Source organism: Aquarana catesbeiana, linkage group LG01, assembly GCF_042186555.1.
Source record: "Aquarana catesbeiana isolate 2022-GZ linkage group LG01, ASM4218655v1, whole genome shotgun sequence".
Classification (NCBI taxonomy): domain Eukaryota; kingdom Metazoa; phylum Chordata; class Amphibia; order Anura; family Ranidae; genus Aquarana; species Aquarana catesbeiana.
Window position 1 is genome coordinate 185,165,457 of NC_133324.1, and position 24,692 is coordinate 185,190,148.

The window sequence follows — 24,692 nt, forward strand, 5'->3', positions numbered from 1 at the left end:
GGCAACTTGTGTCACAATATAAAATATTCCATGGACTCGTCATGCCTCTCAGCAAATAGCTTGGGGTGTCTACTTTCCAAAATGGGGTCATTTGAGGGGGTTTTGAACTGTCCTGGCATTTTATGCACAACATTTAGAAGCTTATGTCACACATCACCCACTCTTCACTTGAAGACAAAGCCCTTTCTGACACTTTTTGATTACATGAAAAAATTATTTTTTTTTGCAAGAAAATTACTTTGAACCCCCACACATTATATATTTTTTTAAAGCAAATGCCCTACAGATTAAAATGGTGGGTGTTTCATTTTTTTTTTTTTTTTTTACACAGTATTTGCGCAGCAATTTTTCAAACGCATTTTTTGTGGAAAAAACACACTTTTTTAAATTTTAATGCACTAAAACACACTATATTGCCCAAATGTTTGATGAAAAAAAAAAGATGATCTTAGGCCGAGTACATGGATACCAAACATGACATGCTTTAAAATTGCGCACAAACGTGCAGTGGCGACAAACTAAATACCTTTTTAAAAGCCTTTAAAAGCCTTTACAGGTTACCACTTTAGATTTACAGAGGAGGTCTACTGCTAAAATGACTGCCCTCGATCTGACCTTCGCGGTGATACCTCACATGCATGGTGCAATTGCTGTTTACATTTGACGCCAGACCGACGCTTGCGTTCGCCTTAGCGCGAGAGCAGGGGGACAGGGGTGCTTTTATTTTTTTGCTTTTTTATCTTATTTTTAAACTGTTCCTTTTCATTTTTTTTTTTTTTTTTTATCATTTTTATTATCTCAGGGAATGTAAATATCCCCTATGATAGCAATAGGTAGTGACAGGTACTCCTTTTTTTGAAAAAATTGGGGTCTATTAGACCCTAGATTTCTCCTCTGCCCTCAAAGCATCTGACCACACCAAGATCGGTGTGATAAAATGCTTTCCCGATGGCGCTGTTTACATCCGGCGAAATCTAAGTCATAAAATGCTCATAGCTTCCGGTTTCTTAGGCCATAGAGATGTTTGGAGCCACTCTGGTCTCTGATCAGCTCTATGGTCAGCTGGCTGAATCACCGGCTGCATTCTCAGGTTCCCTGTTGAGACAGAGCCAGAGAAAAACACAGAAGACGGTGGGGGGGGGGCATTCCCTCCCACTAGAGGCTAATTAGCCGCTAGGATTGCTTTTACATGAAAGCCGACCGCTGGCTGAAAAGAATGATACCAAGATGATACCTAAACCTGCAGGAATCATTCTGGTATAACCACTTAAAGTCGTGAATGGCGTGCCTGAAGACAAAAAAATGGTTAAAGCACAGTAAACGGTAAAGTATAAAAAATTGCATACCTGAAAAGCAAACATGATAAAACATAATAACAGTAAAACATTGCAGAATAGAATACAGTAAAAAAGAGCAGAACAATAGAGAGAGAGAGAGAACAATAAAACGCCAACTATTTTTTTTTTTTATTTTATATTTTTGTTTGTGGTGGTTTTTTTTTTTTTTTACACTTTTTTTTTTTTTTTTTTTTTTGTAACTAACTTTTATAACTGTAACCGGTTCCAGGTTTGGGTCTCTTAAAATGCGATGGCATCTTGGGAGACCCTGTGAAAGTGCGCCTAGTCTGTGGAATGCTGTACCCTACGCTAATACTAAACTAGTGAATGGTAGCGTTCAGAACATTCACCAATGCAAAGACCAGGGTTGTCCCGACAGGAGGGACAATAATAGCGGGTGTCAAGCCTATATCCGCGCTTGCTGCAGACACGACATCTTTTTTGGGGGGGTTCTTTGGGTAGGGGTACTCGGGAGGACATAAAGAAAATGCCTCTCATGCAGCCCACTGCATTTGGTTAGGGATGTGAATGGGGGAAGTACGGGTGCTGCAGAAGTTTTGGGTTCCCAATTAGGATTGGCGAATGCAGCAGGAAGGGCATTATGGGCACGACGGGCCTGTGTTTGTCTTTTTGGTGGCAGCGGGACACTACTTGTGCTTGCCACCTCACCAGCTTGAACTGCACTTATGGGACTCGCCACGTCACCAAGTGTTACTGCAGTGCTGGTTTGACTACGACCGAGGTGTACTAGGGCGCTGGTGCTTGCCAGTTCACCAAAACGCTACCAAAAAAACTGTTAGCGATTGCAGGGATCAGGCCTGACTCTGCGAACACTGCAGTTATACGTTTAGTGTTTTGTAAGTGACAGTGATCGATCGATACTGCACTTGGGTGGGCTGGGCCAGGCGGAGGGGCAAAACGCAGGTGCTAGCAGGTATCTGGGCTGATCCCGCTAACACTGCGTTTTTGGGAACCCTAAACTGCTGGGGACGCCAGTATAGATCTGATCAGATATTGATCCGTTCAGATACTATACCACTAAGGGAGGTGTATGCTGCGTGCGTGGGTGTTAGCGGTACTGGCGCTAATCTGACGCTGCCTGGGGCGACGCATATCACCGCCGGGCGATCAGGGGGCTAAACCTTTATTCGGTAATAAACGGCGGGTGCCCTAACACTATAAAAAATAAACGAACTAACCAGCGTCAACCGTAACGGTTATACGGTGATCAGTGGTGAAAGGGTTAACTAGGGGGCAATCAAGGGGTTAAAACATTTATTAGGTAGTATATGGGGGTCCCTGTCGCTATAAAACGCTGACGGCGAACCTAAATATTTACGTCCCTAACTAGCATCACCAGCGACACTAATACAGCGATCAGAAAAATGATCGCTTAGTGACACTGGTGACGGGGGGTGATCAAGGGGTTAAAACTTTGTTAGGGGGGTACCCTAGACCTACAGGGGGCTAACACTAACTGCCCTACCACTTCTAACTGTCACAAACTGACACCATGCAGTAATCAGAAAAAAAAAAAAAACTACTTGGTGTCAGTGTGACAGGGGGGGGGGGGGGGAGGGGTGATTGGGGTGGATCGGGGGTGTAAAGTATGCCTGGCATGTTCTACTGTGTGTGTGTGTGTGTGTGTGTTGGTGCACTCACATGTCTTCTCTCCTCGGCGCCGGAACGGAAACGGCCGAGCCGAGGAGAGATGACATCACATCCTCTGCCTGTGTGTACTACACAGAGGCAGGGGATGATTGTCATTGGCTGGGAGCGATCGCGAGGGGGGGCCACAATCGGATGGCCTCCCCCTCATCTCTAAACGCTCCCAGACCAAAGCCGACCGCCGCTGGCACCGGGGGGGGGGGTCCGATCGGACCCCCTGCCCACGGGAAGGCAATCACGTACCAGGTACGTGATTTTGCCTGCCCGTGCCATTGTGTTGATGTATATAGTCGTTAGGCGGTCGGCAAGTGGTTAAAGAGGCCCTGTTCTGCTTATTTCTATTACAAGGGATGTTTACATTCCTTGTAATAGGGATAAAAGTGATCAACAAATTTTTTTTTTTTTTTTTTTTTTTTTTTTTTTTTACCACTTCCCGCCCGCCCACCGTCATATGACGTCCTGGGCTTTGAGCGGGTATATCTGAATGATGCCTGTAGTTACAGACATCACTCAGATATTGCCGGTTTCAGCCGGTGAATCTCTACACCATAGGAATGATCATAGCGGCCGTCCCGCCGCTTGATCGTTCCTATGGGAGGCGACGGGACGCCTCCCGCCGCCCTCCGGTGCTGGTTCCGACTCACCGTTACGATCGGTGCTGGATGTAGTTCATAGAGATTTCTGGCGGACCAGATGGTCGCCGGAGTCTCTATGATCATCGGAGGCCGGGCGCGATATTATGACGTCACGCCCGACCTCTCCATTCAAAAAAAGGCACCGCTTCGGCTGGGAAGCGGTGATCGTTTTATTTTTATTTTTTTTTTTATTTCAGGCTTCCCAGCCTAGTGGTGTGATATGGGGTCTTATTGACCCCATATCTCACTATTAAGAGTACCTGTCATGTCATATTCCTATTACAAGGGATGTTTACATTCCTTGTAATAGGAATAAAAGTGATCAATTTTTTTTTTTTTTTCAAAAAGTGTCAAATGGGGAAAAAAAAAGGAAATATAATTAACAAAAAAAAAAAAAAGAAAACATTTTTTTAAAGCGCCGCTGTCCCCGTGTGCTCGCACGCAGAAGCGAATGCTTACGTAAGTCCCGCCCACATATGAAAACGGTGTTCAAACCATACACGTGAGGTATCGCCGCAAACGTTGGAACGAGAGCAATCATTTTGTCCCTAGACCTCCTCTAACTCAAAACATGTAACCAGTAAAAAAATTTCAAGCGTCGCCTATGGGGATTTTTAAGTACCAAACATTGGCACCATTCCACGAGCGTGTGCAATTTTGAAGCGTGACATGTTAGGTATCTATTTACTCGGCGTAATTTCATCTTTCACAAAATGCAAAATCATTGGGCTAACTTTACTGTTTTGTTTTTTTTTTTTTTAATTAAACAAAACTGTTTGTTTTTTTTTCCGCAAAAAAACGCATTCGAAAAATTCCTGCGCAAATACTGTGTGAGATAAAAAGTTGCAACAACCGCCATTGTATTCTCTAGGGTCTTTGCTAAAAAAAAATATATAATGTTTGGGGGTTCTATGTAATTTTCTAACAAAAAAATTATGATTTTTTACATGTAGGAGAGAAATGTCGAAATTGGCCTGGTAGGGAAGTGGTTAAAGGGACAGTGTAAAAACAAATTTTAAAAGTGAAATAAGAAAAAAATAAAAATTTTAAGCGCCCCGTCCTTTCGAGCTCGCGTGCAGAAGTGAACGCATACTCAAGTCGCGTCCATATATGTATATGGTGTTCAAACCACACGTGAGGTATCTCTGCGATTTTGTTAGAGCGAGAGCAATAATTCTAGCCCAAGATCTCCTCTGTAACTCTAAAATGGTAGAAAGGTGCGTGGAAAAACACTGCGCTAACAAATAAAAAAGGAAGGAGGGGAGCAGCTACATACAGTATGACCAAGACAATAAATACATAATAGAAAAATGTCGCGCATAATAAATGTGTATAATCAAAGTACAGAGAGTATTCTTCAATTGTGCTTCAATCTAAAAAAGTGTTGATGAATCATCAACTAAATAACATGTAATAAACATAAAGTCAATGAATAAGTGGATAGGTAAGGAGTGTAATGTCCCACTACACGGAAATATAGATATAATCCAGAAGAAGATGGTGTTCCAACAGTTGGCAGAAGATTAGATCCGCAGAGAAAAGACACATCTACTGGATGAAGAAATCATGGGAAGGGTGGTGTGTAGAAAACTCTCTTACCAGATCCTGTGAACTCCCTTGTCAGCGACAGGGAATCAGGTGAGCAGTGTGCCGCCCAGGGCATAGGAAAGGATTTCCCAACACTCGAACCGCCTGAGCTGGATTCTGCGTGGATCTACGGGGGCCGCCAGGTAGGTCCTCGCAGTGGGTAACCAGGATACGGATCAAAAAGGCAAAGACATCTCTCGTGCTGACTCAGTCAGCAGAGTTGCCGCACAATTCACCTGTTCTCTGGCATGCTCACCTTAATGTCTCCCTAAAGCAACACCTTTTGGCCGCTCTACGAGAGATGTCTTTGCCTTTTTGATCTGTATCCTGGTTACCCACTGCGAGGACCTACCTGGCGGCCCCCGGAGATCCACGCAGAATCCAGCTCAGACGGTTCGAGTGTTGGGACATCCTTTCCTATGCCCTGGGCGGCACACTGCTCACCTGATTCCCTGTCGCTGACAAGGGAGTCCACAGGATCTGGTAAGAGTTTTCTACACACCACCCTTCCCATGATTTCTTCATCCGGTAGATGTGTCTTTTCTCTGCGGCTCTAATCTTCTGCCAACTGTTGGAACATCATCTTCTTCTGGATTATATCCATATTTCTGTGTAGTGGGACATTATACTCCTTACCTATCCACTTATTCATTGACTTTATTTATTACATGTTATTTGGTTGATGATTCACCAACACTTTTTTAGATTGAAGCACAATTGAGGAATACTCTCTGTACTTTGATTATACACATTTATTATGCGCTACATTTTTCTATTATGAACTCTAAAATGGTAACCTGTAGAAATTTTTAAGTACCAAAGTTTGTCGCCATTCCACGAGTGTGCGCAATTTTAAAGCATGACATGTTGGGTATCAATTTACTCGGCGTAACATTATCTTATACATTCTAGAAAATAATTGGGCTAACTTTACTGTGTTCTTAATTAAAAAAAGTGCATTTCTCACCTCGCCTTCCAGGACGGCAACACATGAGATGAGAGGCAACCCCCTACAGGAAACTCAATTGGTTCACAGCTGTTTAAAAGGCCCCACCTTACCCCTTGTCCCTCACTATGAAAAAGGAATAAATGATTCATTTAAGAGGGTGGGTCCATAGACCGGTGTTTCCGCTTCCAGCCCTCGCTGATGACACTGGGACCGGGAAAATTTTAAAAACCTGATTTTTTTATTTTTTTTTTTTTGTGTCACTGCTGTTGCATGTCTCTGCTAAGATGAATGAGAGACAACAGCCATGGCGGATGCAGGCGCCCTTAGCACCGGTCAAGCCCAGGTAAGATAGTGCAGTGGTGCCTTTTTATTCTGATCCGTATGGGCTTTTGTGTGTTGTTTGTTTCCTCCCTGAGGGGAGCCTGTAGCTGGAGGGTCAGAGGTTACTCCACTCGGACCCTGCAGCGTGGACTGGGTGCCTTACTGCTAACACTGCTCGGGTTTTTTCTGTTCTCCCTTTTGTCTTGGTGGATTAGCTGTACACTAGTGGTAACTGTTTTTAGGGACCCTAGATTTAGTTTAATTTTTTTCTCGTTACAGGAAAAAGCGTTAGGAAAAACTAAACATGTAAATCCACCAAGTCAAAGGAAATGTCCTTCTTGCAAGAACCCCCTTAGAGATTCATGGCAGAAAGCGATGTGCAGATCCAGTATTAAGGACCTGGTGGAGGAAGAAACGTCCCAGCAGCACAAGGACTTCTTCTCTTCTGTACGGGAACTTGCTGAGTTCTGTCAAGTCCATGTTGGTACAGAACCCAGCAGCTCAGGTTGAGCCCCAGCGTCCACCACCTAGTCCAAGAGCATCCTCATCCAGGCCATTGGAGGCTGAGGACTCAGGTGATGAAGGGGGAGGTACTCTTCTCTCACTCAGGGATTCAGATGAGGAGGAAGACGATAGCCGAGCCTCTCGGTACAAGTTATCTTTGGAGGAGGTCGATGCCATCCTAAGAGCAATCTATGCTACCCTCGGAATTCAGGAGGAAAAGGTACAACTGTCAGTTCACGACAAAATGTACCAGGTACTGGATGAAACTAAACAGAGTGTTTCCAGTTCATAGGGTCCTATCATAGTCAGTCAAGAATGAATGGAAGGACCCCGAGAGGCCCGTTCTTCTCCAAGACCCTTAGGAGAAGGTTTCTCTACGAAGATAAGGAGTCCAAGGTTTGGAAAAAGAAACCACGGTAGATGCTGCTTTCTCGCAGGTTTCCAGACACCTAGACCTTGCTTTTGTGGACATGGGGGTACTAAAGGATGCGATGGATAAGAAGGGAGACTCCCTCCTTAAAAAAAAAAAAAAGCTTGGGATTCTAGGTCAGTCAGCCGCAAACCTGCTAAAGGAACCTGGGTGGAGAAGCTGAAAAGCCATGTTGACACTGCGAAAAGATCTGTTAGTCTTTTTCCTTTTAATATTAAAAGCAGTTAAGTATATGGCTGATGCATCTGCTGAATCAGTCAAGTTGGCAGAAAGGTCATCAGCACTGGTGAACTCAGCCAGACGTGCGGTCTGGCTAAAAACCTGGTCTGGTGACGCAGCTACCAAGGTTAAGCTGTGCAGTTTACCTTTATCGGGTGATCTGCTTTTTGGTCCAGACCTTGAAACAGTCTTAGCTAGGACAGCCGACAAGAAAAAGGCTTTCCCTGCTAAGAAGTAACAGCCGATTAAAAAAAGAATATTCGTACCGCTCAACAGTCTCATAAAAATAAGGAGCAGGACCGTAAGATCCGTTGGGGCTCCCAAAGGGGTAAGGGAAGAGGAGGAGTTATTTTCAGATCTCCCTCAGACCAGCCCTCCAAAAGTAAGTGACAATCTCACCCCAGTAGGGGGAAGATTGTCGGCTTTTCACCTACAGTGGAACAAGCCATCTCCAATTCTGTTCAGGAAAAGCATCATAACTCAGGGATACAGGCTTGAATTCTCAGAGCCACCCCCGAGCAGATTTTATGTTACAGCCCTAGCAAGAGATCGGGAAAAAGCTTCCGCAATGATGAGCCTGCTGCAGGATCTGATTCAGCAAGAAGTGATTATCCAGGTTCCAAAAAGTCAGGAGGGCAGGGGCTTCTACTCTCATATATTCCTGGTGAAGAAGCCTTCGGGGAAGTATCGATTGATTCTGAAATTAAAGATCTTGAACAAATCAATTCGGTACAAGCATTTCAGGATGGGCACAATTTTTTTTCAATTACGAAATTGCTGACTCCAGACTGTTTCATGGCACCCCTAGATCTAAGAGATGCTTATCTTCATGTTCCAATAAATCAGGCTTCTCAATGCTTTCTACGCCTGGCCCTGGATCTGGGGACCTCAGTCTGGCACCTCCAATTCAGAGCTCTGCCCTTCTGACTTTTATCCTCCCCCCAGAATCTTCACAAAAATAATGGCGGAAGCTCTGGAACCTCTGCAGTTGAGAGGGATTTCAGTTGTTCCCTGTTTTTCGCAGACTCCAAAGAACAAGTCTTGTCAAATTTCCACGCGTCCCAGGCTCACCTCAGGAATTTAGGGTGGCTCCTAAATTTGGAAAAGTCAAATCTGGAACCCTCACAGGAGTTGAAGTTTCTGGGTTATACCATAAACTCGGTGCTTCAAAAAGTCTTTCTACCACAGGAATGAAGGGAGAAGATCCAATCAGCGGTGAAGCAAGTTCACAACAACCAGTCAGTGTCAGCTATGGCGGTCTTAGGTCTTCTTACAGCATCGATTCCTGCCATTCAGTGGGCAAGATTGCATTCCAGACCCCACCAGTTAAACATACTACGCAGTTGGTCCTACCAGGAGCCACTAGAGAAACAGATAAAGCTTTCCTTAAAGGTAAAGAGGGCTCTCTAGTGGTGGAGAAATCCATCCAACCTGACAAAAGGCCTTTCTTGGGTCTTTCCCCTGGACAAGCGACTGACGGATGCAAGTTCTTGGGGCTGGGGAACCCACCTGGACGGTCAGACTTCTCAGGGGGTCTGGTCCAAGTAGGAAGCACAAAAATCCTCAAACTGGCGGCAACTGAAATCAATCTCGGTCTCCTAGCCTTTCAATATGTAGTAAGGGGCCATCATGTTCAGGTTCTGTCAGACAATACAACTGCAGTAGCCTATATACTGAAGCAAGGAGGAACCAGGAGCAGAGGGCTCCTAGAGTTGGCCAGTCAGCTATTTACCTGGGCAGAACAGAACGTGGCCTTATTGTCAGCAGTCCACCTGAAAGGATCTCAGAATCTACTAGTAGATCTTCTAAGCAGAAGGAGGCTGGTGGAAGCAGAATGGAGCCTGAACCAAGAAGTTTTCTTGATGGTCTCCGAAGCTTGGGGGCAACCTCAAATAGATCTGTTTGCCAGCCAGCAGAACTCAAAAGTAAGCAAATTTTTCTCTCTCCACCGAGAAGATCAAGCAGTAGGCATAGATGCCTTCTCCCATCCGTGGCATTACCAGCTGTGTTGCGCTTTTCCCCCCTTTTCTCTGATACCACTGGTCCTAAGGAAATTCAGAGAAGGAAAAAAACCTGATCCTGGTCACTCCCTTCTGGCCAAAAAAGGCCTTGGTTCGCAGCTCTATTAAATATGGCCACAGAACCTCCTTGGAAGCTACTGTCCAGAAAGGATCTACTAACGCAGGGGTCAGTGAACCATCCAGAAGCGGACTATCTACAGCTAACGGCTTGGTTTCTAAGGAAGACCTTTTGGAGGCAAAGGGACTATCCGATAAAGTAGTAAAGACCCTTCTTTCAAGTAGAAAAGGAGTCACTCGGCCATATACATGAAGGACTGGAAAAAAAACCCTTGGTGTGCTTCTAAAGGCCTCCAGGTTAAAAGTTCAGTATCTGTTCTTGAATTTCTCCATGAGGGAATGGAGAAGGGACTGGCAGCCAATACCCTGAAGAGCCAGGTGGTGGCTTTATCTGTTTATTTTGAAAGAACTTTATCCAAAGAAGTTTTAATTTCAAGTTTTTTCAGGGCACACGCACGAAGTAGGCCAGTAGCCCTTAAAGATTTTCCCAGTTGGGATTTGCGTATTGTTTTGCAGGGTCTCTTGGGAGCTCCGTTTTGAACCCTTACAAGAAGCATCCTTGCAGAATTTGGTTCTCAAAACAATTTTTCTGGTGACCATCACCTCTGCAAGAAGAATCAGCGAGCTCCAGGCTCTGGCAGTTAGAGAACCTTTCTTGAAAGTTTTTGCAGACAGAGTGGTCCTTCAAACGGACCCAGCGTTTCTTCCCAAGGTTTCTTCAAACTTTCATCGCTCACAAGAAATAATCCTGCCCACTTTCTGCAACTCCGACCAATCCAGGAGAAGAAGCTTTTCACTCTTGACGTGAGGAGATGTTTGTTACACTTTCTTACAGTAACCAAAGAATTCAGAAGATCGAATGCTCTCTTTGTAATTTTCTCAGGATCACGCAAGGGAGAGAGAGCTTCCAAAAGTACGCTGGGCAGATGGCTTAGATTGGCAATCACAGAGGCCTACAAAGCCAAAGGAGAAATGCCCCCTTCAGGTATTTTGTGCTCATTCCACAAGATCTACGGCAGTTTCCTGGGCTGAAAGGGCCAGTGCTACGCCTGAACAAATTTGCAAGGCTGCTACTTGGTGCAGCTATTCTACATTTTTCCGACACTATCAGTTAGATTTACTGCAGATCAAGCCTTCAGCAGGAAGGTACTGCAGGCATAGTCCCCACCCTAGGGTAAGTTTCTCGGTTATCCTCTCCAAGGTTGTCCTGAAAGGCGATTTGAGAAAGGCATAGTTAGACTTACCGGTGACGGTATTTCTAAGAGCCTTTAAGGACAACCATTACTTCCCTCCCTTTGTTAATCTTAGAAGTGGTTTTAAGTGTCTATCGTGGTTGTTTGGTGGTTTTCTGTGCTTTGTTTTCCAGTTTGTCGGAGACCACAATAACTGAGGCCATGGTGGAAGAGGAGGGATTTAAAGGATGCATGTGTTTGTGAAGAAGGCGGAGCTACGCTCTCTAAAAAGGTTGTCCTGAAAGGCTCTTAGAAATACTGTCACCGGTAAGTCTAACTATGCCTCTTTTTTTTTTTTTTTTTTTTTTTAAATCATTCTCCTGAACAGAGTTATGTTTAAGCCAGATCCTCTTGATCAAAGTTGTATCCTCGTTCCACAGAGCAAGTCTTTGGTCATTTTGGTGGTCCTAAGAAGTAGAGAGATTTGCTGTACACTGCGTCGATGACATCGGCGCATGCGCTGTGAAGAAACGGCCCTTCGTGATGTTTCTTCACAAGCGAGTGCCGTGAATGGCGCCTCCAGCCAGTCACAGAGCCGCAATCCCTGGCCCAGGAAGGAAGATGGGCGAACATGAATGCGGTCTGCAGCGGGGACAGCTCAGGCTTCGTTTGCAGGCACGTGTCACATAATGTGCTAGTATGCAATGCATACTAGCACATTATGCTTTTACTTTACAGGGGGGGAAAAAAGGAAGTAAAACCCATCAGGGTTTAGTTTCCTCTTTATGTGGTTAATCCAGCACTGAGAAATCTCTCCTCCTTTATCGCTGGATTAAAAGCCAACACATTAGAAAAATTTGTCGCCACACCCCACTGCTAGACTGACATCTGACGTATTCTCTCATGCACGAGCCTAGGAGAGGGAGTGTGCTCAGGATTCCAGAGGCTGGGTAGCTTCGACATGCGCTCATTGAGGAGGCCATGAGCGTGATATGTCCACACCGTGCACGCACTTTCCTATGTCCGTGCTCGAGGCTCAGCTGCGTGACTCTGCTTGACGGGAGAAGTGTATGTAGAGATGGGAGTGGGGTCCTGTGATATCACAACTCTGCCTCCTGAGCGCTGGCATTGAGAACCACCCATATCCTATGATGTGGGATCCTAAGTGAGTGATGGCATAGTGGCCCATCACATCTTCTACATATAGGCTGACCTCATGTTAAAGCCCAAAGGCACTATTGTGCCACTGGCCACCTGGGGGCGATTATTGTCCATGTATGGTGGGATTTTCATACACCTAGAGAAGAGTTTGATGGACTTGAAGCAATATTCAACTTTAAACCATTTTTGGACACATCGCATTAGATTTCCCCTTGGGGCACTTTTACAACAACGTGTCTAGAGTGTGTGTGTAATAAATATATATATGTACTGGCTAGGCACACAGCCCTTTGATCGCCCTTGTTGACTCCTTCCCAGCCAGTGTAATTAGTACAGTGACAGTGCATTTTTTTTTAGCACTGATCACTGTCACTAGTCCCCAAAAAGTGTAATTTAGTGTCCGAATGTCCGCCGCGATATTGCAGTCCAGCTGTAAGTTGCTGAGCACCACCATTACTGGTTAAAAAAAAAATCCCATTGTTTGTAGACGCTATAACTTTTGCGCATGCGCAAACCAATCGATATACACTTACTGGGATATTATTTATTTTTTTTTTTTTTTACCAAAAATTTAGCAGAATACATATTGGCCTAAATTGATCAAGAAATTAGATTTTTTTTTTTTCAATATTTTTTATTGGATTTGTTTTTAGGGCCAGTTCACACCACATGTAGTCCAGTGCGTGTGTTTTTTTTTTTTTTTTTTTTTCTGCATCAAAAATGCATGGAAAGTAGGTGATATAGGTTTTCAGTGGCATAGTTCACACCAGTGGTTGCAGTTCCAGTGCGTTCCAGAAAAAAAAAAGTAGAACATGCTGCATTTTTCCTGCAGTGGACTGTACTGGAACGCTGTAAAATGTATTGGAACGTACATGTCCTTATTTTAAGTTTAAGAAAGAGGGGGAAAAAATGCAGTAGACTGCGCCAAAAACACACATGCAGAAAAGCATCTCGAACGCTTCCGGACTGCGTTTCTATGGTGTAAACTGGCCCCTTATAACAGTAAAACTTTTTTTTTTTTTTATGGCCTTTGTTGTTCATAGTGCAAAAAAGGACATACATTTTATTTGGGTATAGTGTCCTAGGACCGCACAATTGTCAAAGTAACCCAGTGCCATTTTAGCAAAAAAAAATGGCCTGGCCACAAAGGGAGGTAAATCTTCCGGAGCTGTGCTGGTTAATATTGCTGTAACACAGAACTCTAGCCAACAAGTAAATAAGAATCAAATAACCTCTATCTTAATCAGCACAAATGAAACGATCCAAAAATGATTCATACTCACTGAAAAGTGATCTCACTCCCTTCAATCTGTATAAACCCCTGTGCGTAGTGCAGCACAACTACCATCTTTCCCCGAAAATAAGACTGGGTGTTATATTAATTTTGGCTACAAAAACACACTAGGACTTCTTTTCAGGTGATGTCTTATTTACAGTATGTACAATAATCTACATGTATTCAAATAGACATGTCGTCGTCTTCTGGAAAAAAAAAAAAAAATCTAATCTCTATCTCTCCTGATCCTTTAAAGCATGATAGATAGCACAGTGCTTGTGCTGTGTCATTTACCCCCCTCTATGTTCTAAAAAAACTGGAATAAAACAATAAAATGTTTTTTCAAAAGTTCCTTTTGTATATAATCTTTTTACAGAATGGATTACATGTTTTTACAAGGACTTTAACTAGGGCTTATTTTAGGTAGGGCTCATTTCCGGGGGAAACAGGGTAGCAACAAAGAACAAGCGCTATAAATGAATGTGTGTATATATAAATGTAAGAAAAAAATTAGCAATCCAGCAATCAATCTTCAAGAGGAAAATGTGTTACAAACCAAAAAATTATGAACAGTGGAATTCAATCCAAAACAAAGATAATTAAGTGATAGCGCAACAGTTCATCATGCTGTTAATCAAAACAGGATGCTATGATCTTCCACCTCCATGTAGAGTAATGAAGCGGTGCACATAAAAAATCCTCCAACAGTAATTGGATGGCTGCTCACTTTTCTACTTAGACCCCTGTTTCACCAGTGGGTCTAAGTAAGCAGTCCCCTAATAGGGGTGAACTCAGATGAATGCTTCCGCTCCGTTCCTTATCTCGAACTCCCCCCTTCAGTTCTGCATACCGTATTCTCATTCAGCGATATATAAAAAAAATACAGAGGTGATCTAGTGCTCTCTGTCAGTTTAATATCACAATAAAATGTAGGTAGTGCAATCACATACAAGGCACTCGACCGTATTGGCATATCAAACATGTAGCATAATCCTTATGTGCTTCAGTGTGGATGGCAGTGACTGCGGGATGATAGCTGAGGATATGGCTCCTAATCCCAGATGCGTGTCTTCCTGGGACCCACTGATGTCCATACGCAGGACGACATGCGTCTGGGATTAGGAGCCATTTTATTGTGCTATTAAACTCTGACAGAGAGCACTAGATTGCCTTTGTATTTTTTTTCATATATCGCTGAATGAGAATATGCAGCACTGAAGGGAGGTGTTGGAGATATTAGGGGACTGCTTACTTGACCCACTGGTGAAACAGGGGTCTAAGTATAAGGTCAGCAATATTAAAAAAAGGCTTTCGACAGTCAAGGTGGATTACTTGAGGCAGGTGTTAGAGCTCTTTGGTTTTGGTCCGGTCTTCAGGAAATGGATTGATCTATTATAAAAAGTCCTTGTGGCAAGTTGTCATCTCCTTTTACGATCTAGAAGGGAACCAGGCAGGGGTGTCTTCTTTACCCTGCCTTGTTTGCGCTGGCTATGGAACCATTGGTGGAGGTACTAAGAGCATCCGATAAGGTAGTTGGGATTCGTGTAGGTTGTAGACAAGGTAGCTCTTTACGCAGATGATTTAATACTCTTTCTAAAAGACCCTGGCCCCTCTCTCTCGTAAGTGCTACAGATCCTAGACCGCTTTGCGGCCCTCTCGGGTTTACATACTAATTGGGGTAAAACCCCAGGTTTATCGATTGATCAGGAGGCTCGCTGCTCCCATTTCTCCTTTGCAATGGGCAACCGCTATTAAATATTTATGGATTAATATTTCTTCCAACACTAAGGATTTTAGACAACTTACCTTGTCCCCAGCTCTTCAGTGGTCTAAACAGAGGCTGAAAGCCTGGTCACAACTCCCGTTAACCCTTATTGGGAGAATTAATCTAATAAAAATAAATCCTCCCAGTCGTTCTGTACAACCTTAGGCACTCCCCAGTCTGGTTACCGAAATCATTTTTTAACCACTTCACCCAAATCGCCGTACCTGTAAGTCGGCACTTTGGAGCTAAATACAGTTATGCCAGCAGTTAGCAGCAATAACCCCAGTATTTTCAGGAACTGCGTGTGTTTCTCTTTCAGATAAAAGTGGTCTCTGTGGCGGATTCACCGCAAAATCACTTTTATCGGTGGCCGGAGATGGCCTCCCCCCTTCCTGCCACGCTCCGGTTGTCTCCATCGCTTACCGGAGCTATTGGTAGCGTCGGAGATAATCGCGTCCGCTTCCCTCACTGCCTGGATGCTGAGTGAGGGAAAGATGGGCCCCCGCTCAGCTTCATAGCATTGGAGGGTGGAAATGACATCAAATGTGTCTTCCGCCCAATGCTCTTAACTACTTCAGCCCTGGAAGGATTTACCCCCTTCCTGACCAAGCCCTTTTTTGGGATACGGCACTGCGTTTTAACTGACAATTGCGCGGTTGTGCAACGTTTTACCCAAACAAAATTGACACCTTTTTTTTTTCCCCCCACAAATAGAGCTTTCTTTTGTTGGTATTTGATCACCTCTGTGGTTTTACTTTTTGCTATAATAAATATCCCCCCAAAAATATAAAAAAACAAATTTATTCCTCGGTTTTTTAGGCCAGTATGTATACTTCTACATATTTTTGGTGAAAAAAAATCGCAATAAGTGAATATTGATTGGTTTGCGCAAAAGTTATCCAAAATAGGGGTTAGATTTTTATCAATGAAGATTAAGTGCCAATGTTTGTCGCCATTCCACGAGTCGTGCAATTTTGAAGCGTGACATGTTGGGTATCAAGGTTCTTGGCGTAACATTATCTTTCACAATATAGGAAAACATTTGGCTAAATTTGTCTTTTTTTATTTTAAACTCAGTGTATTTTTTCCCCAAAAATTGTGCTTGTAAGACCACTGCGCAAATTCGGTGTGACAAAGTATTGCAATGACCGCCATTTTATTCTCTAGGGTGTCTGGGGGAAAAAAAAAAAAATATATATATATATATCTATTTCAATTTCAGACACCCTAGAGCAGGGATCTGCAATTAGCGGACCTCCAGCTGTTGCAAAACTACAAGTCCCATCATGCCTCTGCCTCTGGGTGTCATGCTTTTGGCTGTCAGTCTTGCTATGCCTCATGGGACTTGTAGTTCTGCAACAACGGGAGGTCTGCTAATTGCATATCCCTGCCCTAGAGAATAAAATAAACAAGTGTCAAAAAGAGGCTCGGTCCTTAAGTGGTTAAACAACTAGATTCACTGCTAGGCTCCTTCTTATGGCAATCTCGCCCAGCTAGATTTAGTAGGAAGATTTTATGCAGACCTTGGACACAAGGGGGCTTGGATTGTCCAGACTTTTATAACTACTATTTGGCAGCCGTGCTCATAACTGGTTTTGTCTCTGACACCTCAGTAGTACTGGAAGCTGCGCACACAGGATCCTATGAGACCCTCTGTAATCCCCTTTACAGGGGTCTGAGAGTCTCTCACCCGCCCCTTACTGCTGCTGTAAGGGCAGTTATTAAGGCCTGGCATGTTATTGTTAAACCTAATCTAGTGCGGGGTAAAAGGTCCCCAGCCACACCACTTTGGTTTAACCCCATGTTACTGGAATTCCAATCCTTACCAGACCCTGGTCCAATGGCTGCCAAAAGAAGTTGGATACCTTTTGCAGACATAGTAGTGCACTATGTTTGACAGGTTGAGGAATAAATTTACACTGCCTAATGTGTTTTTTCTGATTCCTGCAACTACGACAAACATATGCATCCCAGTTTGAATCCTCTCCGTTTCGATTGGAGCAGGATGATTTTGAGGTTCTCCTTCAGGATGACACACTCAAACAATACACATCAGTGATCTACAAGTCAATACTGCCCTCCGTTCATGAGGGTCTAGATGCCCTGCTTACTGTGTGGCGCTTGGAGGAGCAGGACTTGGATAATGAAGACTGGGAGGATCTCTGGGACAGCCCATTCCAAGCATTAATATCAACTAAAGATAGGTTGATCCAATTTAAAATAGTGCACAGGATTTATTTTACACCGCAAAGACTACGTCGTATCTACCCTAGTTCCTCTTCTCGCTGTTGGAGGTGTTACAACGTCCCTGTAAAGGTTGGAGTTTGTCTCCTGGGGTTAGTTGACTCCTTGGCCGTTAATAGGGCTTTGCGTACTTTATTATTTTATTCCAGGAAGGTGATAGTGCTCAAGTTTTCTTACATTTATACAGATTCACTTGTAGCACTTGTTTGTTGCTAGTTGCACTATGCACAGGGGTTTAAATAAGTAAATAAGAGCAGGTACTGAGGGCTGTATAAAAGTTTCATAGTGTCCTTGAATACAGAACAAGAATGATACATTTTGCATACTGATAATATAAATAGTTCTATGCATTGTCCATATAACGGACAAAAAAAGTTCTAATTCATACAGAGCAGAAGTGATGCTATGAAACCCCGTACATGATTAAGCCCAGATGCTTCAAAACACACCTAGCACACCGCATAAGAGAAGTGAAACTGTGGCAGTAACTGAGAATACATTTCAGCAAGCACAAGAGAAGTGACACAATGCACATCTTATCGATTTAACAAATAATATACACTACAAATTGCTTCAGCCAGCCTAAAAATCCATAGGTGCTGCTATGCACCATCCATTCATACACACAGAGCAAAAGCAGATACTGAGACTTTTATGTTTGGTACATACAGGGATTTTTTTTTTTTTTTTTTATGTTTAACCTAGCAGACTGCATGGAAAAAAAAGAGGTTGCCGTACCAACCACACAATGTGAGTGTGGCAATCCGCCCCATTGAGCTACTGTGTTCTGAGAGGGGGACTTACCCTCCCCCCCCCCCCCCCCCCCCCCGCCAGACCACGCTGATCGGATTTTGATTTTCTAGCATTACCATTCAATAAAAGCTTTTTCTTAGACCGGCTCTTGTACAAAATGGCCGAATGTCAGCCAGTTTCTGTTGAACTGGCTGATATTTGGCCGTAAGTACCAGCCTTGACACCCAATGTACTGATCAAGAGGCATGGTACTGATCTGCATCCACACACACAGATCAGATAGGGAATTAAATGTGCATGTGTACAGTCTGTACAAGGAGAACAGATACTGAGAATTGCATTCAGTGTACTGAACAAGTGACTTTGTACTATGCAGAATCCCTCAAATACCGAGACCTTTGCCTAGCATACAGTAAAAGAAGTAATAAATCTCAGCTTCCATGCACAAAGGGTGAACTGTGCACATTACAACAAGCATAACAAAACAAGGCGTTTTATGAAACAAAAGAACAAGGTACTGTGCAAAAATCATACAGATTCTATAAGACATTGAGAACAACATTGATCATAAGGAATAAGAAATAGACTGAGCAGAAACCCATGCAACAGAAACTGAAAAGTACATTCCACATGTACAGAAAAAAATTCTCAGGAGAGAATCTATGGCAATGCACAAGGAATACAAAAAAATGCAGATTGGGTCGGATTCAATTAGATGATATCCATGTGCACAGAAAATATGTTGTAAAGTATCTTCCCCTGTTCATATAATGCAGAACAGACTATAACCTCAAAAGTTTGGGATTTTAAAGGCAATATAAACAAATACATTTTAATATAAAAAAATATTTTTTATTGATACAAAAATTCCTAAAAACAATGATCCTATGAATCAGACCAAGATGATTTGAAATGCATACATAGAAATACTTATAATTATATATGATGGTGACAAAAAGTGGCAAGATTCAACTACAATTCAACAAAGAGATCAATATCCTAGCTCTAGGTGATACGTAGTTGCAGAGACTGACGCGTTTCGAAAAAATACATAAAAATTCTTCATCAGGGACAAAAGGCCACTTTCTGAAAATACAGAGTTTGTATCAATACATATTACAAAACGTTATTCAAGACGCCTACTGGGAGAAACTTGCATATCAAAATGTTGATCCTAAAAACAGGGAAAAGCTCATCCATCATAGGCACTTCACCGGAATCAGTATTGGCCCTCCACCGCATTGAAGGGCCCAAGAGTGAAACACTCAATGAGGACATCCAATCCTAAAGGGCTCCACCATTGTATATAAAGCAAACTCCCAGATTGAAGGGGGATGGGAAGGGCCTGGAACAGAAAATAGTTGAAAAAAAGGGCTTGTAAAGTATATCCAATAATAGATCAAACTGGCAAAAAAAAAATAAATATATATATTTATTGTGTAATAATCGAAAAAAAAAAAAGGCTTACAAGGAGCAGAAAAATAGATGTGCTTAAGCCAGAGTGTCCAGGTTGCCACCGGTTAAGGTGCAGGACAGCGATCTTTCCCCCCCAAGGATGTAAATAAAGATCGTCTTGTGAGTGATCAGCCAATACACATAGATGGAGCTGACATCCCCTGGGCTCCTGGCGTCTTCCTTAAATTTCCTCAGAAGAATCCTAAAGGGTGCCAAAACGGGACTTCATATGAACCTTACTGCTGCGTCATTTACTAGGTGAACAGCTGGGAAACCCGATGGGCAGACCGGCGTACATGCGCATGTCGGCCTGGTGCCCGGAGAGATATCACCCCGCCCGAAGAGAAGCCACGGCGCTGCTACCACGGCAACGACATTGGGACGCGTCCGATGTCACCAAGGCAAAGGGGCCACCATCAGTCAAGCTGAGGGGGGAACCCGTGCCCGATGTGGATAGTCACGTGGCCCAAACAGATTACTGCTGGAGTGGGAGGAGCCAACCCGCGATCACATGACCGACGAAGTAGCTTCCCCCCCCACCTAGTGGATGTCTGTGCTGCTGAAAAGAAGGCTCAACATAAAATGCAACACTGTTCATATACTGCATTGTGTGTCAGGCTGGTGACTGGTCTGTTTCTGTAACTGACTTTTGTACCCCAGGAGTGTAGGGCAAGCAAAGGGTGGTTCATTCAGAGAGCGGCCATTTTGAGAATTCCGATGGCTGGTAACCAAACCTAGATTCATATCAGGTGTTGAGTGAGGTGTTCTAAACCAAATCAAACAACGGCATTGACTGTAGTTAGTGAGCAGCGGTTCTTTAGGCTCTAGATTACTGGTACATATATCATTACATCCCAATATCGGCGTTTCGCCGGCGGTATCCCAGTGCTGCCCCATTGATTTCAATGGGGAGCAGCGGTGGAGGAGCGGTAAACACACTGCTCCTTCACCGCTCCAAAGAAGCTGCTGGCAGGACTTTTCCTGACGTCCTGCCAGCGCAGCGCTCCGGTGTGAAAGCCCTCAGGCTTTCACACTGGAGACAATGCTGCAGCTGTTTGAGGGCGGATTGCAGGCGCTATTTTTAATGCTATAGCGCGTACAAAACGCCCTCGGTGTGAAAGGGGTCTCAGTCTCATTTCTGGGTGCTAACATGCAACACACCTTACATAGGGGTCTACGGAGGTTAGGCTAGCACACGTGCATTTACAGTGATCCTAGTCCCGTCTGCAAAACACCACTGCTGACAATTACTTTTTTAAAACATGTCAGTGCATGAATAGTCTTAAAATTAGTATGCAGGTTTGTGGGGGACCCTAATTTTTCTTATGTTGGATCTGGTGGTCCCATTTGTCTGTGTCAGCTCTGCCTGTAGTCATCACATTAAAGCGGAGCTACACTGCTTCCGAGCACCACAATCCAAAAACATTAATTCTCTTTTAATATTCAAAGCAAACTCCCCCATCCATGTCTTCTTCATGCTATATATTGCTGAGAAATCATATTTAAAAACACCCCCTAGCATTTGTGGCCGTGGCCATCTTGAGTAAGGGCAGACGACTCCTGTAGCATTTACTTCCTGGAATCCATCTGCCCTTAGCTCAGGGATGCAGGCAGAAGGGTGTGCTTAGCCAAGAAAACTCCCTCCCCCCTGAAGACTCCTGGGATGTATGACAACACTTGTCTAGGCATGGAAACCAGGAAGTAACTGAAGAAATGTAAAGAAATAAAACAAGTAAATTATACACTTTCCTATCCATTTACTAATGCTAGCAGAATAAGAATTAAAACTAGTCTGTGTTGACTGAGAGGGTGAAGTTCCACTTTAAGCCCAGATTCACACTGACAGTGGGAATGAAAGAACTCTCATGATTTCATTCCCGCATGTCAATCCCAACTTTGGGGGGCGATTTCAGAGACATCTGTGCGGGTTGCTGCTCAGATGTCTATGGAAATCGCACCCCGAAGTCGCCAAAAGTAGTACAGAAACTACTTTTGGGAATCGGACAGTGCCATTGTCGCCGATTTGGCATGCCTAATTGCTCCAATGTGAACCTAGGCTTAGTCGGTTGAGCACAGACCGTTGCAAGATTGCCAGCTTTAGTGATACAAAGTAATGTGGATGAGGTTTACACGATCTTTATCTCAATCCAGAAATTGTGAAACATTTATCTGTGTAGTTTGTCCTGAAAAGTGTAGCAGACTTGTTCGAATTCTTGCATGTTAGGGTATTGTAAGAAAGGCACCAGAACCATTTTTATGTGTGAGCATTGCTCCTAAAATGTCATGTGGCTATTGATCTCAAAGGAAACTTTCACTTGGCTGTTTAAAAACAGATTGCCAGAAGCAAGGTGACTTTAACCTTGCCAGGCTTGAAGCTTCCTGGCGTTTTAGCAAAAAAGGATTTTTGTTTTTGTGGTGGCAGATTTAATTACTTTCTGTGCAGTTGAGTCACTTGATGGTTTCTATTTTTAATGCATTTATTTTTTCTAGCTTTAATGGCAGTGCAAGTTCTAGGTGAACTTTTAAATATTGTCATAATAGTTTACGTTGTTTTTTACATTTCTTGTCTTTTAGGGTCAACTCTCAATATTACAAGACAAAATTGATCACTTGGAGCGTCTTCTAGCAGAGAATAATGAGATAATCTCTAATATAAGAGACTCTGTAATAAACCTGAGCGAGTCTGTAAAAGATGGTCAGAAAAACCCAGAAGCCATAAACTTTAGTCGTGGATCCCTTTCTCTGCTTTTTCCTTCTGCACCTGTATTGCTTCCAATCAACAAGGAGGACTGTCAGTTTGCTTCTGCAATTAGTAGCCAAAAATCCCAAGTCCAGGTAAGTCATTTTTTGGTGTGGTGTTTGTTTTTTTTTTTGTTTTTTTTTGTTTTTTTTTAATATAATTTATGTGTTTGTTTTATATAGTTCAAAACAGTACAAAACATATTATAGCACACACATTCAAGAATGACATTTCCTGCAAGGCTAGTTAACACCTGAACATATTAAAAAAAAAAAAAAATATGGGGGTTTGGTCACACTATATGGTCATATAGTGCTAAGCCCACTTACTGCGACAAAGTACCCCGAATTAGTGGGTCCTACCCTAGTAATAGAATGGAAGATCCTGTGTCTTAACCATGGGAGCTGAACTCCTCTATGTGGGAGAATTAAAGGGGATTCCTCCTATGCACTGGTGGCCACTAAATAAGAGGTAATGAAGAGGGGGAGGGGAGCTTATGTAGTTATCTCTATGTGAAGAGCATGCCTGTTCTGCCCCTAAAATTTTCTTCTATTGGTCATTGTTACCAAAAACTAGTAGTGTATTTCTGTTTTGGGTAGATGTCGGCAAAGCGAGTTTTGGGAGGAAAGCAGTGGGCAGATTGTCTCCACTGTGAACAGCTTTAAAAGTTAGAATCTTCAAGTGCTGAGGGAGAATATAAACGGCATTTATTACATCTACAGTATTGTGAAGAAAGCACTGGAATATATTAGGCAGTAAGTAAACATCTTGTCCCTGAAGTTGATGTGTTGAAAGAAAAGCGTGGGAATCGCATATTATTGTGTATGGGGCTGCAGACCAGTCAGGGTGCCCATGCTTATACGTACAGTGCATATGGAAAGTATTCACAGCGCTTCACTTTTATTTATTTATTTTTTTAACACTTTTTGTTACGCTACAGTCTTATTCCAAAATGAGTTAAATTAATTATTTTCTTCAAAATTCTACAAATAATACCCCATAATGACAACGTGAAAGAAGTTTGATTAAAAATCTTTGCACATGTATTAATAAAAAACAAAAAAAGTCCCATGTACATAAGTATTCACAGTCTTTGCCATGACACTCAAAATTGAGCTCAGGTGCATTATGTTTCTATTGATCATCCTTAAGGCCGTGTTCACACTGGTACAACACAACAGTCATACCACTTTGGATCCAACTTTGCCCTGCGACTTGAAGTCCAACATGCGTCTGACTTCAGTGAACAGGGATCCAACTTTGATCCCCGACAATACCAGGCACTGTCTGGTATGAATCTTTAGGGGGAACTCCACGCCCAAAAAAAAAAAAAAAAAAAAAGGCATGGGTTCCCCCTCTGGGAGCATACCAGGCCCTGCGGTCTGGTATGAATTCTCAGGGGAACCCCCGCGCCGGAAAAACTGTGTGCCACTACTTTATATTGGCATTGGGCGGGCCACCGGGTGATGTCATGCGGAGGCCCCGCCCCGTATGACGTCACCACCCAGGGCATGATGGGGCGGTGACGTCGCAAGGGGCGGGCTTCCGGTGACCCCACCCCATGCCAATATAAGTAGTGGCACACTGCGCACCCAGCATTAGAGCGGGAGAGAGTGTCGTGTCAACATTGGAAGAAAAACAGAGGGAGAAGACAGCGAAGAAGAACCAGCAAAAGAGTCAAGATCGCGGAGAAGACCCAGCAGAGGCAGAAGAGAGCGGCCAGAGGGTGAAGAACTGGCTGAGGCAGAAGACATCAGCAGAGGAGGCAGAAGAGCCGGAGAGGGGAGAAGAGATTGGAAGAGATGACGGAGCTGCCTTAATAAATTACTTTAAAACATGTATAATGTGTTTTTATATTTGACTTTTTTTTTGTGAATGGGTAGGGGTACAATGTACCCCATACTCATTCACATAGAGTGGGGGGCTGGGATCTGTGGTCCCCCTTGTTAAAGGGGGCTTTCAGATTGCGATAAGCCCCCCGCCCGCAGACCCAGACAACCAACGCCCAGGGTTGTCGGGAAGAGCCCCTTGTCGTCATTAACATGGGCGACAAGGTGCTTTGGGGTGGGGGACGCAGGGCCCCCCCTGCCCCAAAGCACCCACCCCCCATGTTGAGAGCATGCAACCTGGTACGGTTCAGGGACCCAAAGGGGGAGAAGAACCAGCAGAGGCAGAAGACGTTGCCTGAAGAGCCGGAGAAGAAGTCTGAAGAGACCCCGGAGCTGCCTAATAAAAAAAATTAATTTAAAAACGTGTTCTGTGTTTTATTCTTGACACTTTTTTTTCTTTTTTGTGAATGGGTAGGGGTACAATGTACCTGATACTCATTCACATAGAGTGGGGAGCCGGGATCTGAGGGCTCCCTTGTTAAAGGGGGCTTCCAGATTCCGATAAGCTC

At 43.6% G+C, this 24,692-nt stretch overlaps 1 protein-coding gene across 2 annotated transcripts in view; it reads left to right on the forward strand.

Annotated features, from left to right (window-relative positions):
* Window positions 1–24,692, forward strand: part of MAN2A1 (mannosidase alpha class 2A member 1) — a 314,922-nt gene that overhangs the window by 17,771 nt on the left and 272,459 nt on the right. For both annotated transcript variants that reach the window (XM_073624602.1, XM_073624603.1), the window contains exon 2: window positions 22,129–22,389. In XM_073624602.1, coding sequence (XP_073480703.1) covers window positions 22,129–22,389 — 261 coding nt within the window. The remainder of the gene's footprint in view (window positions 1–22,128; window positions 22,390–24,692) is intronic.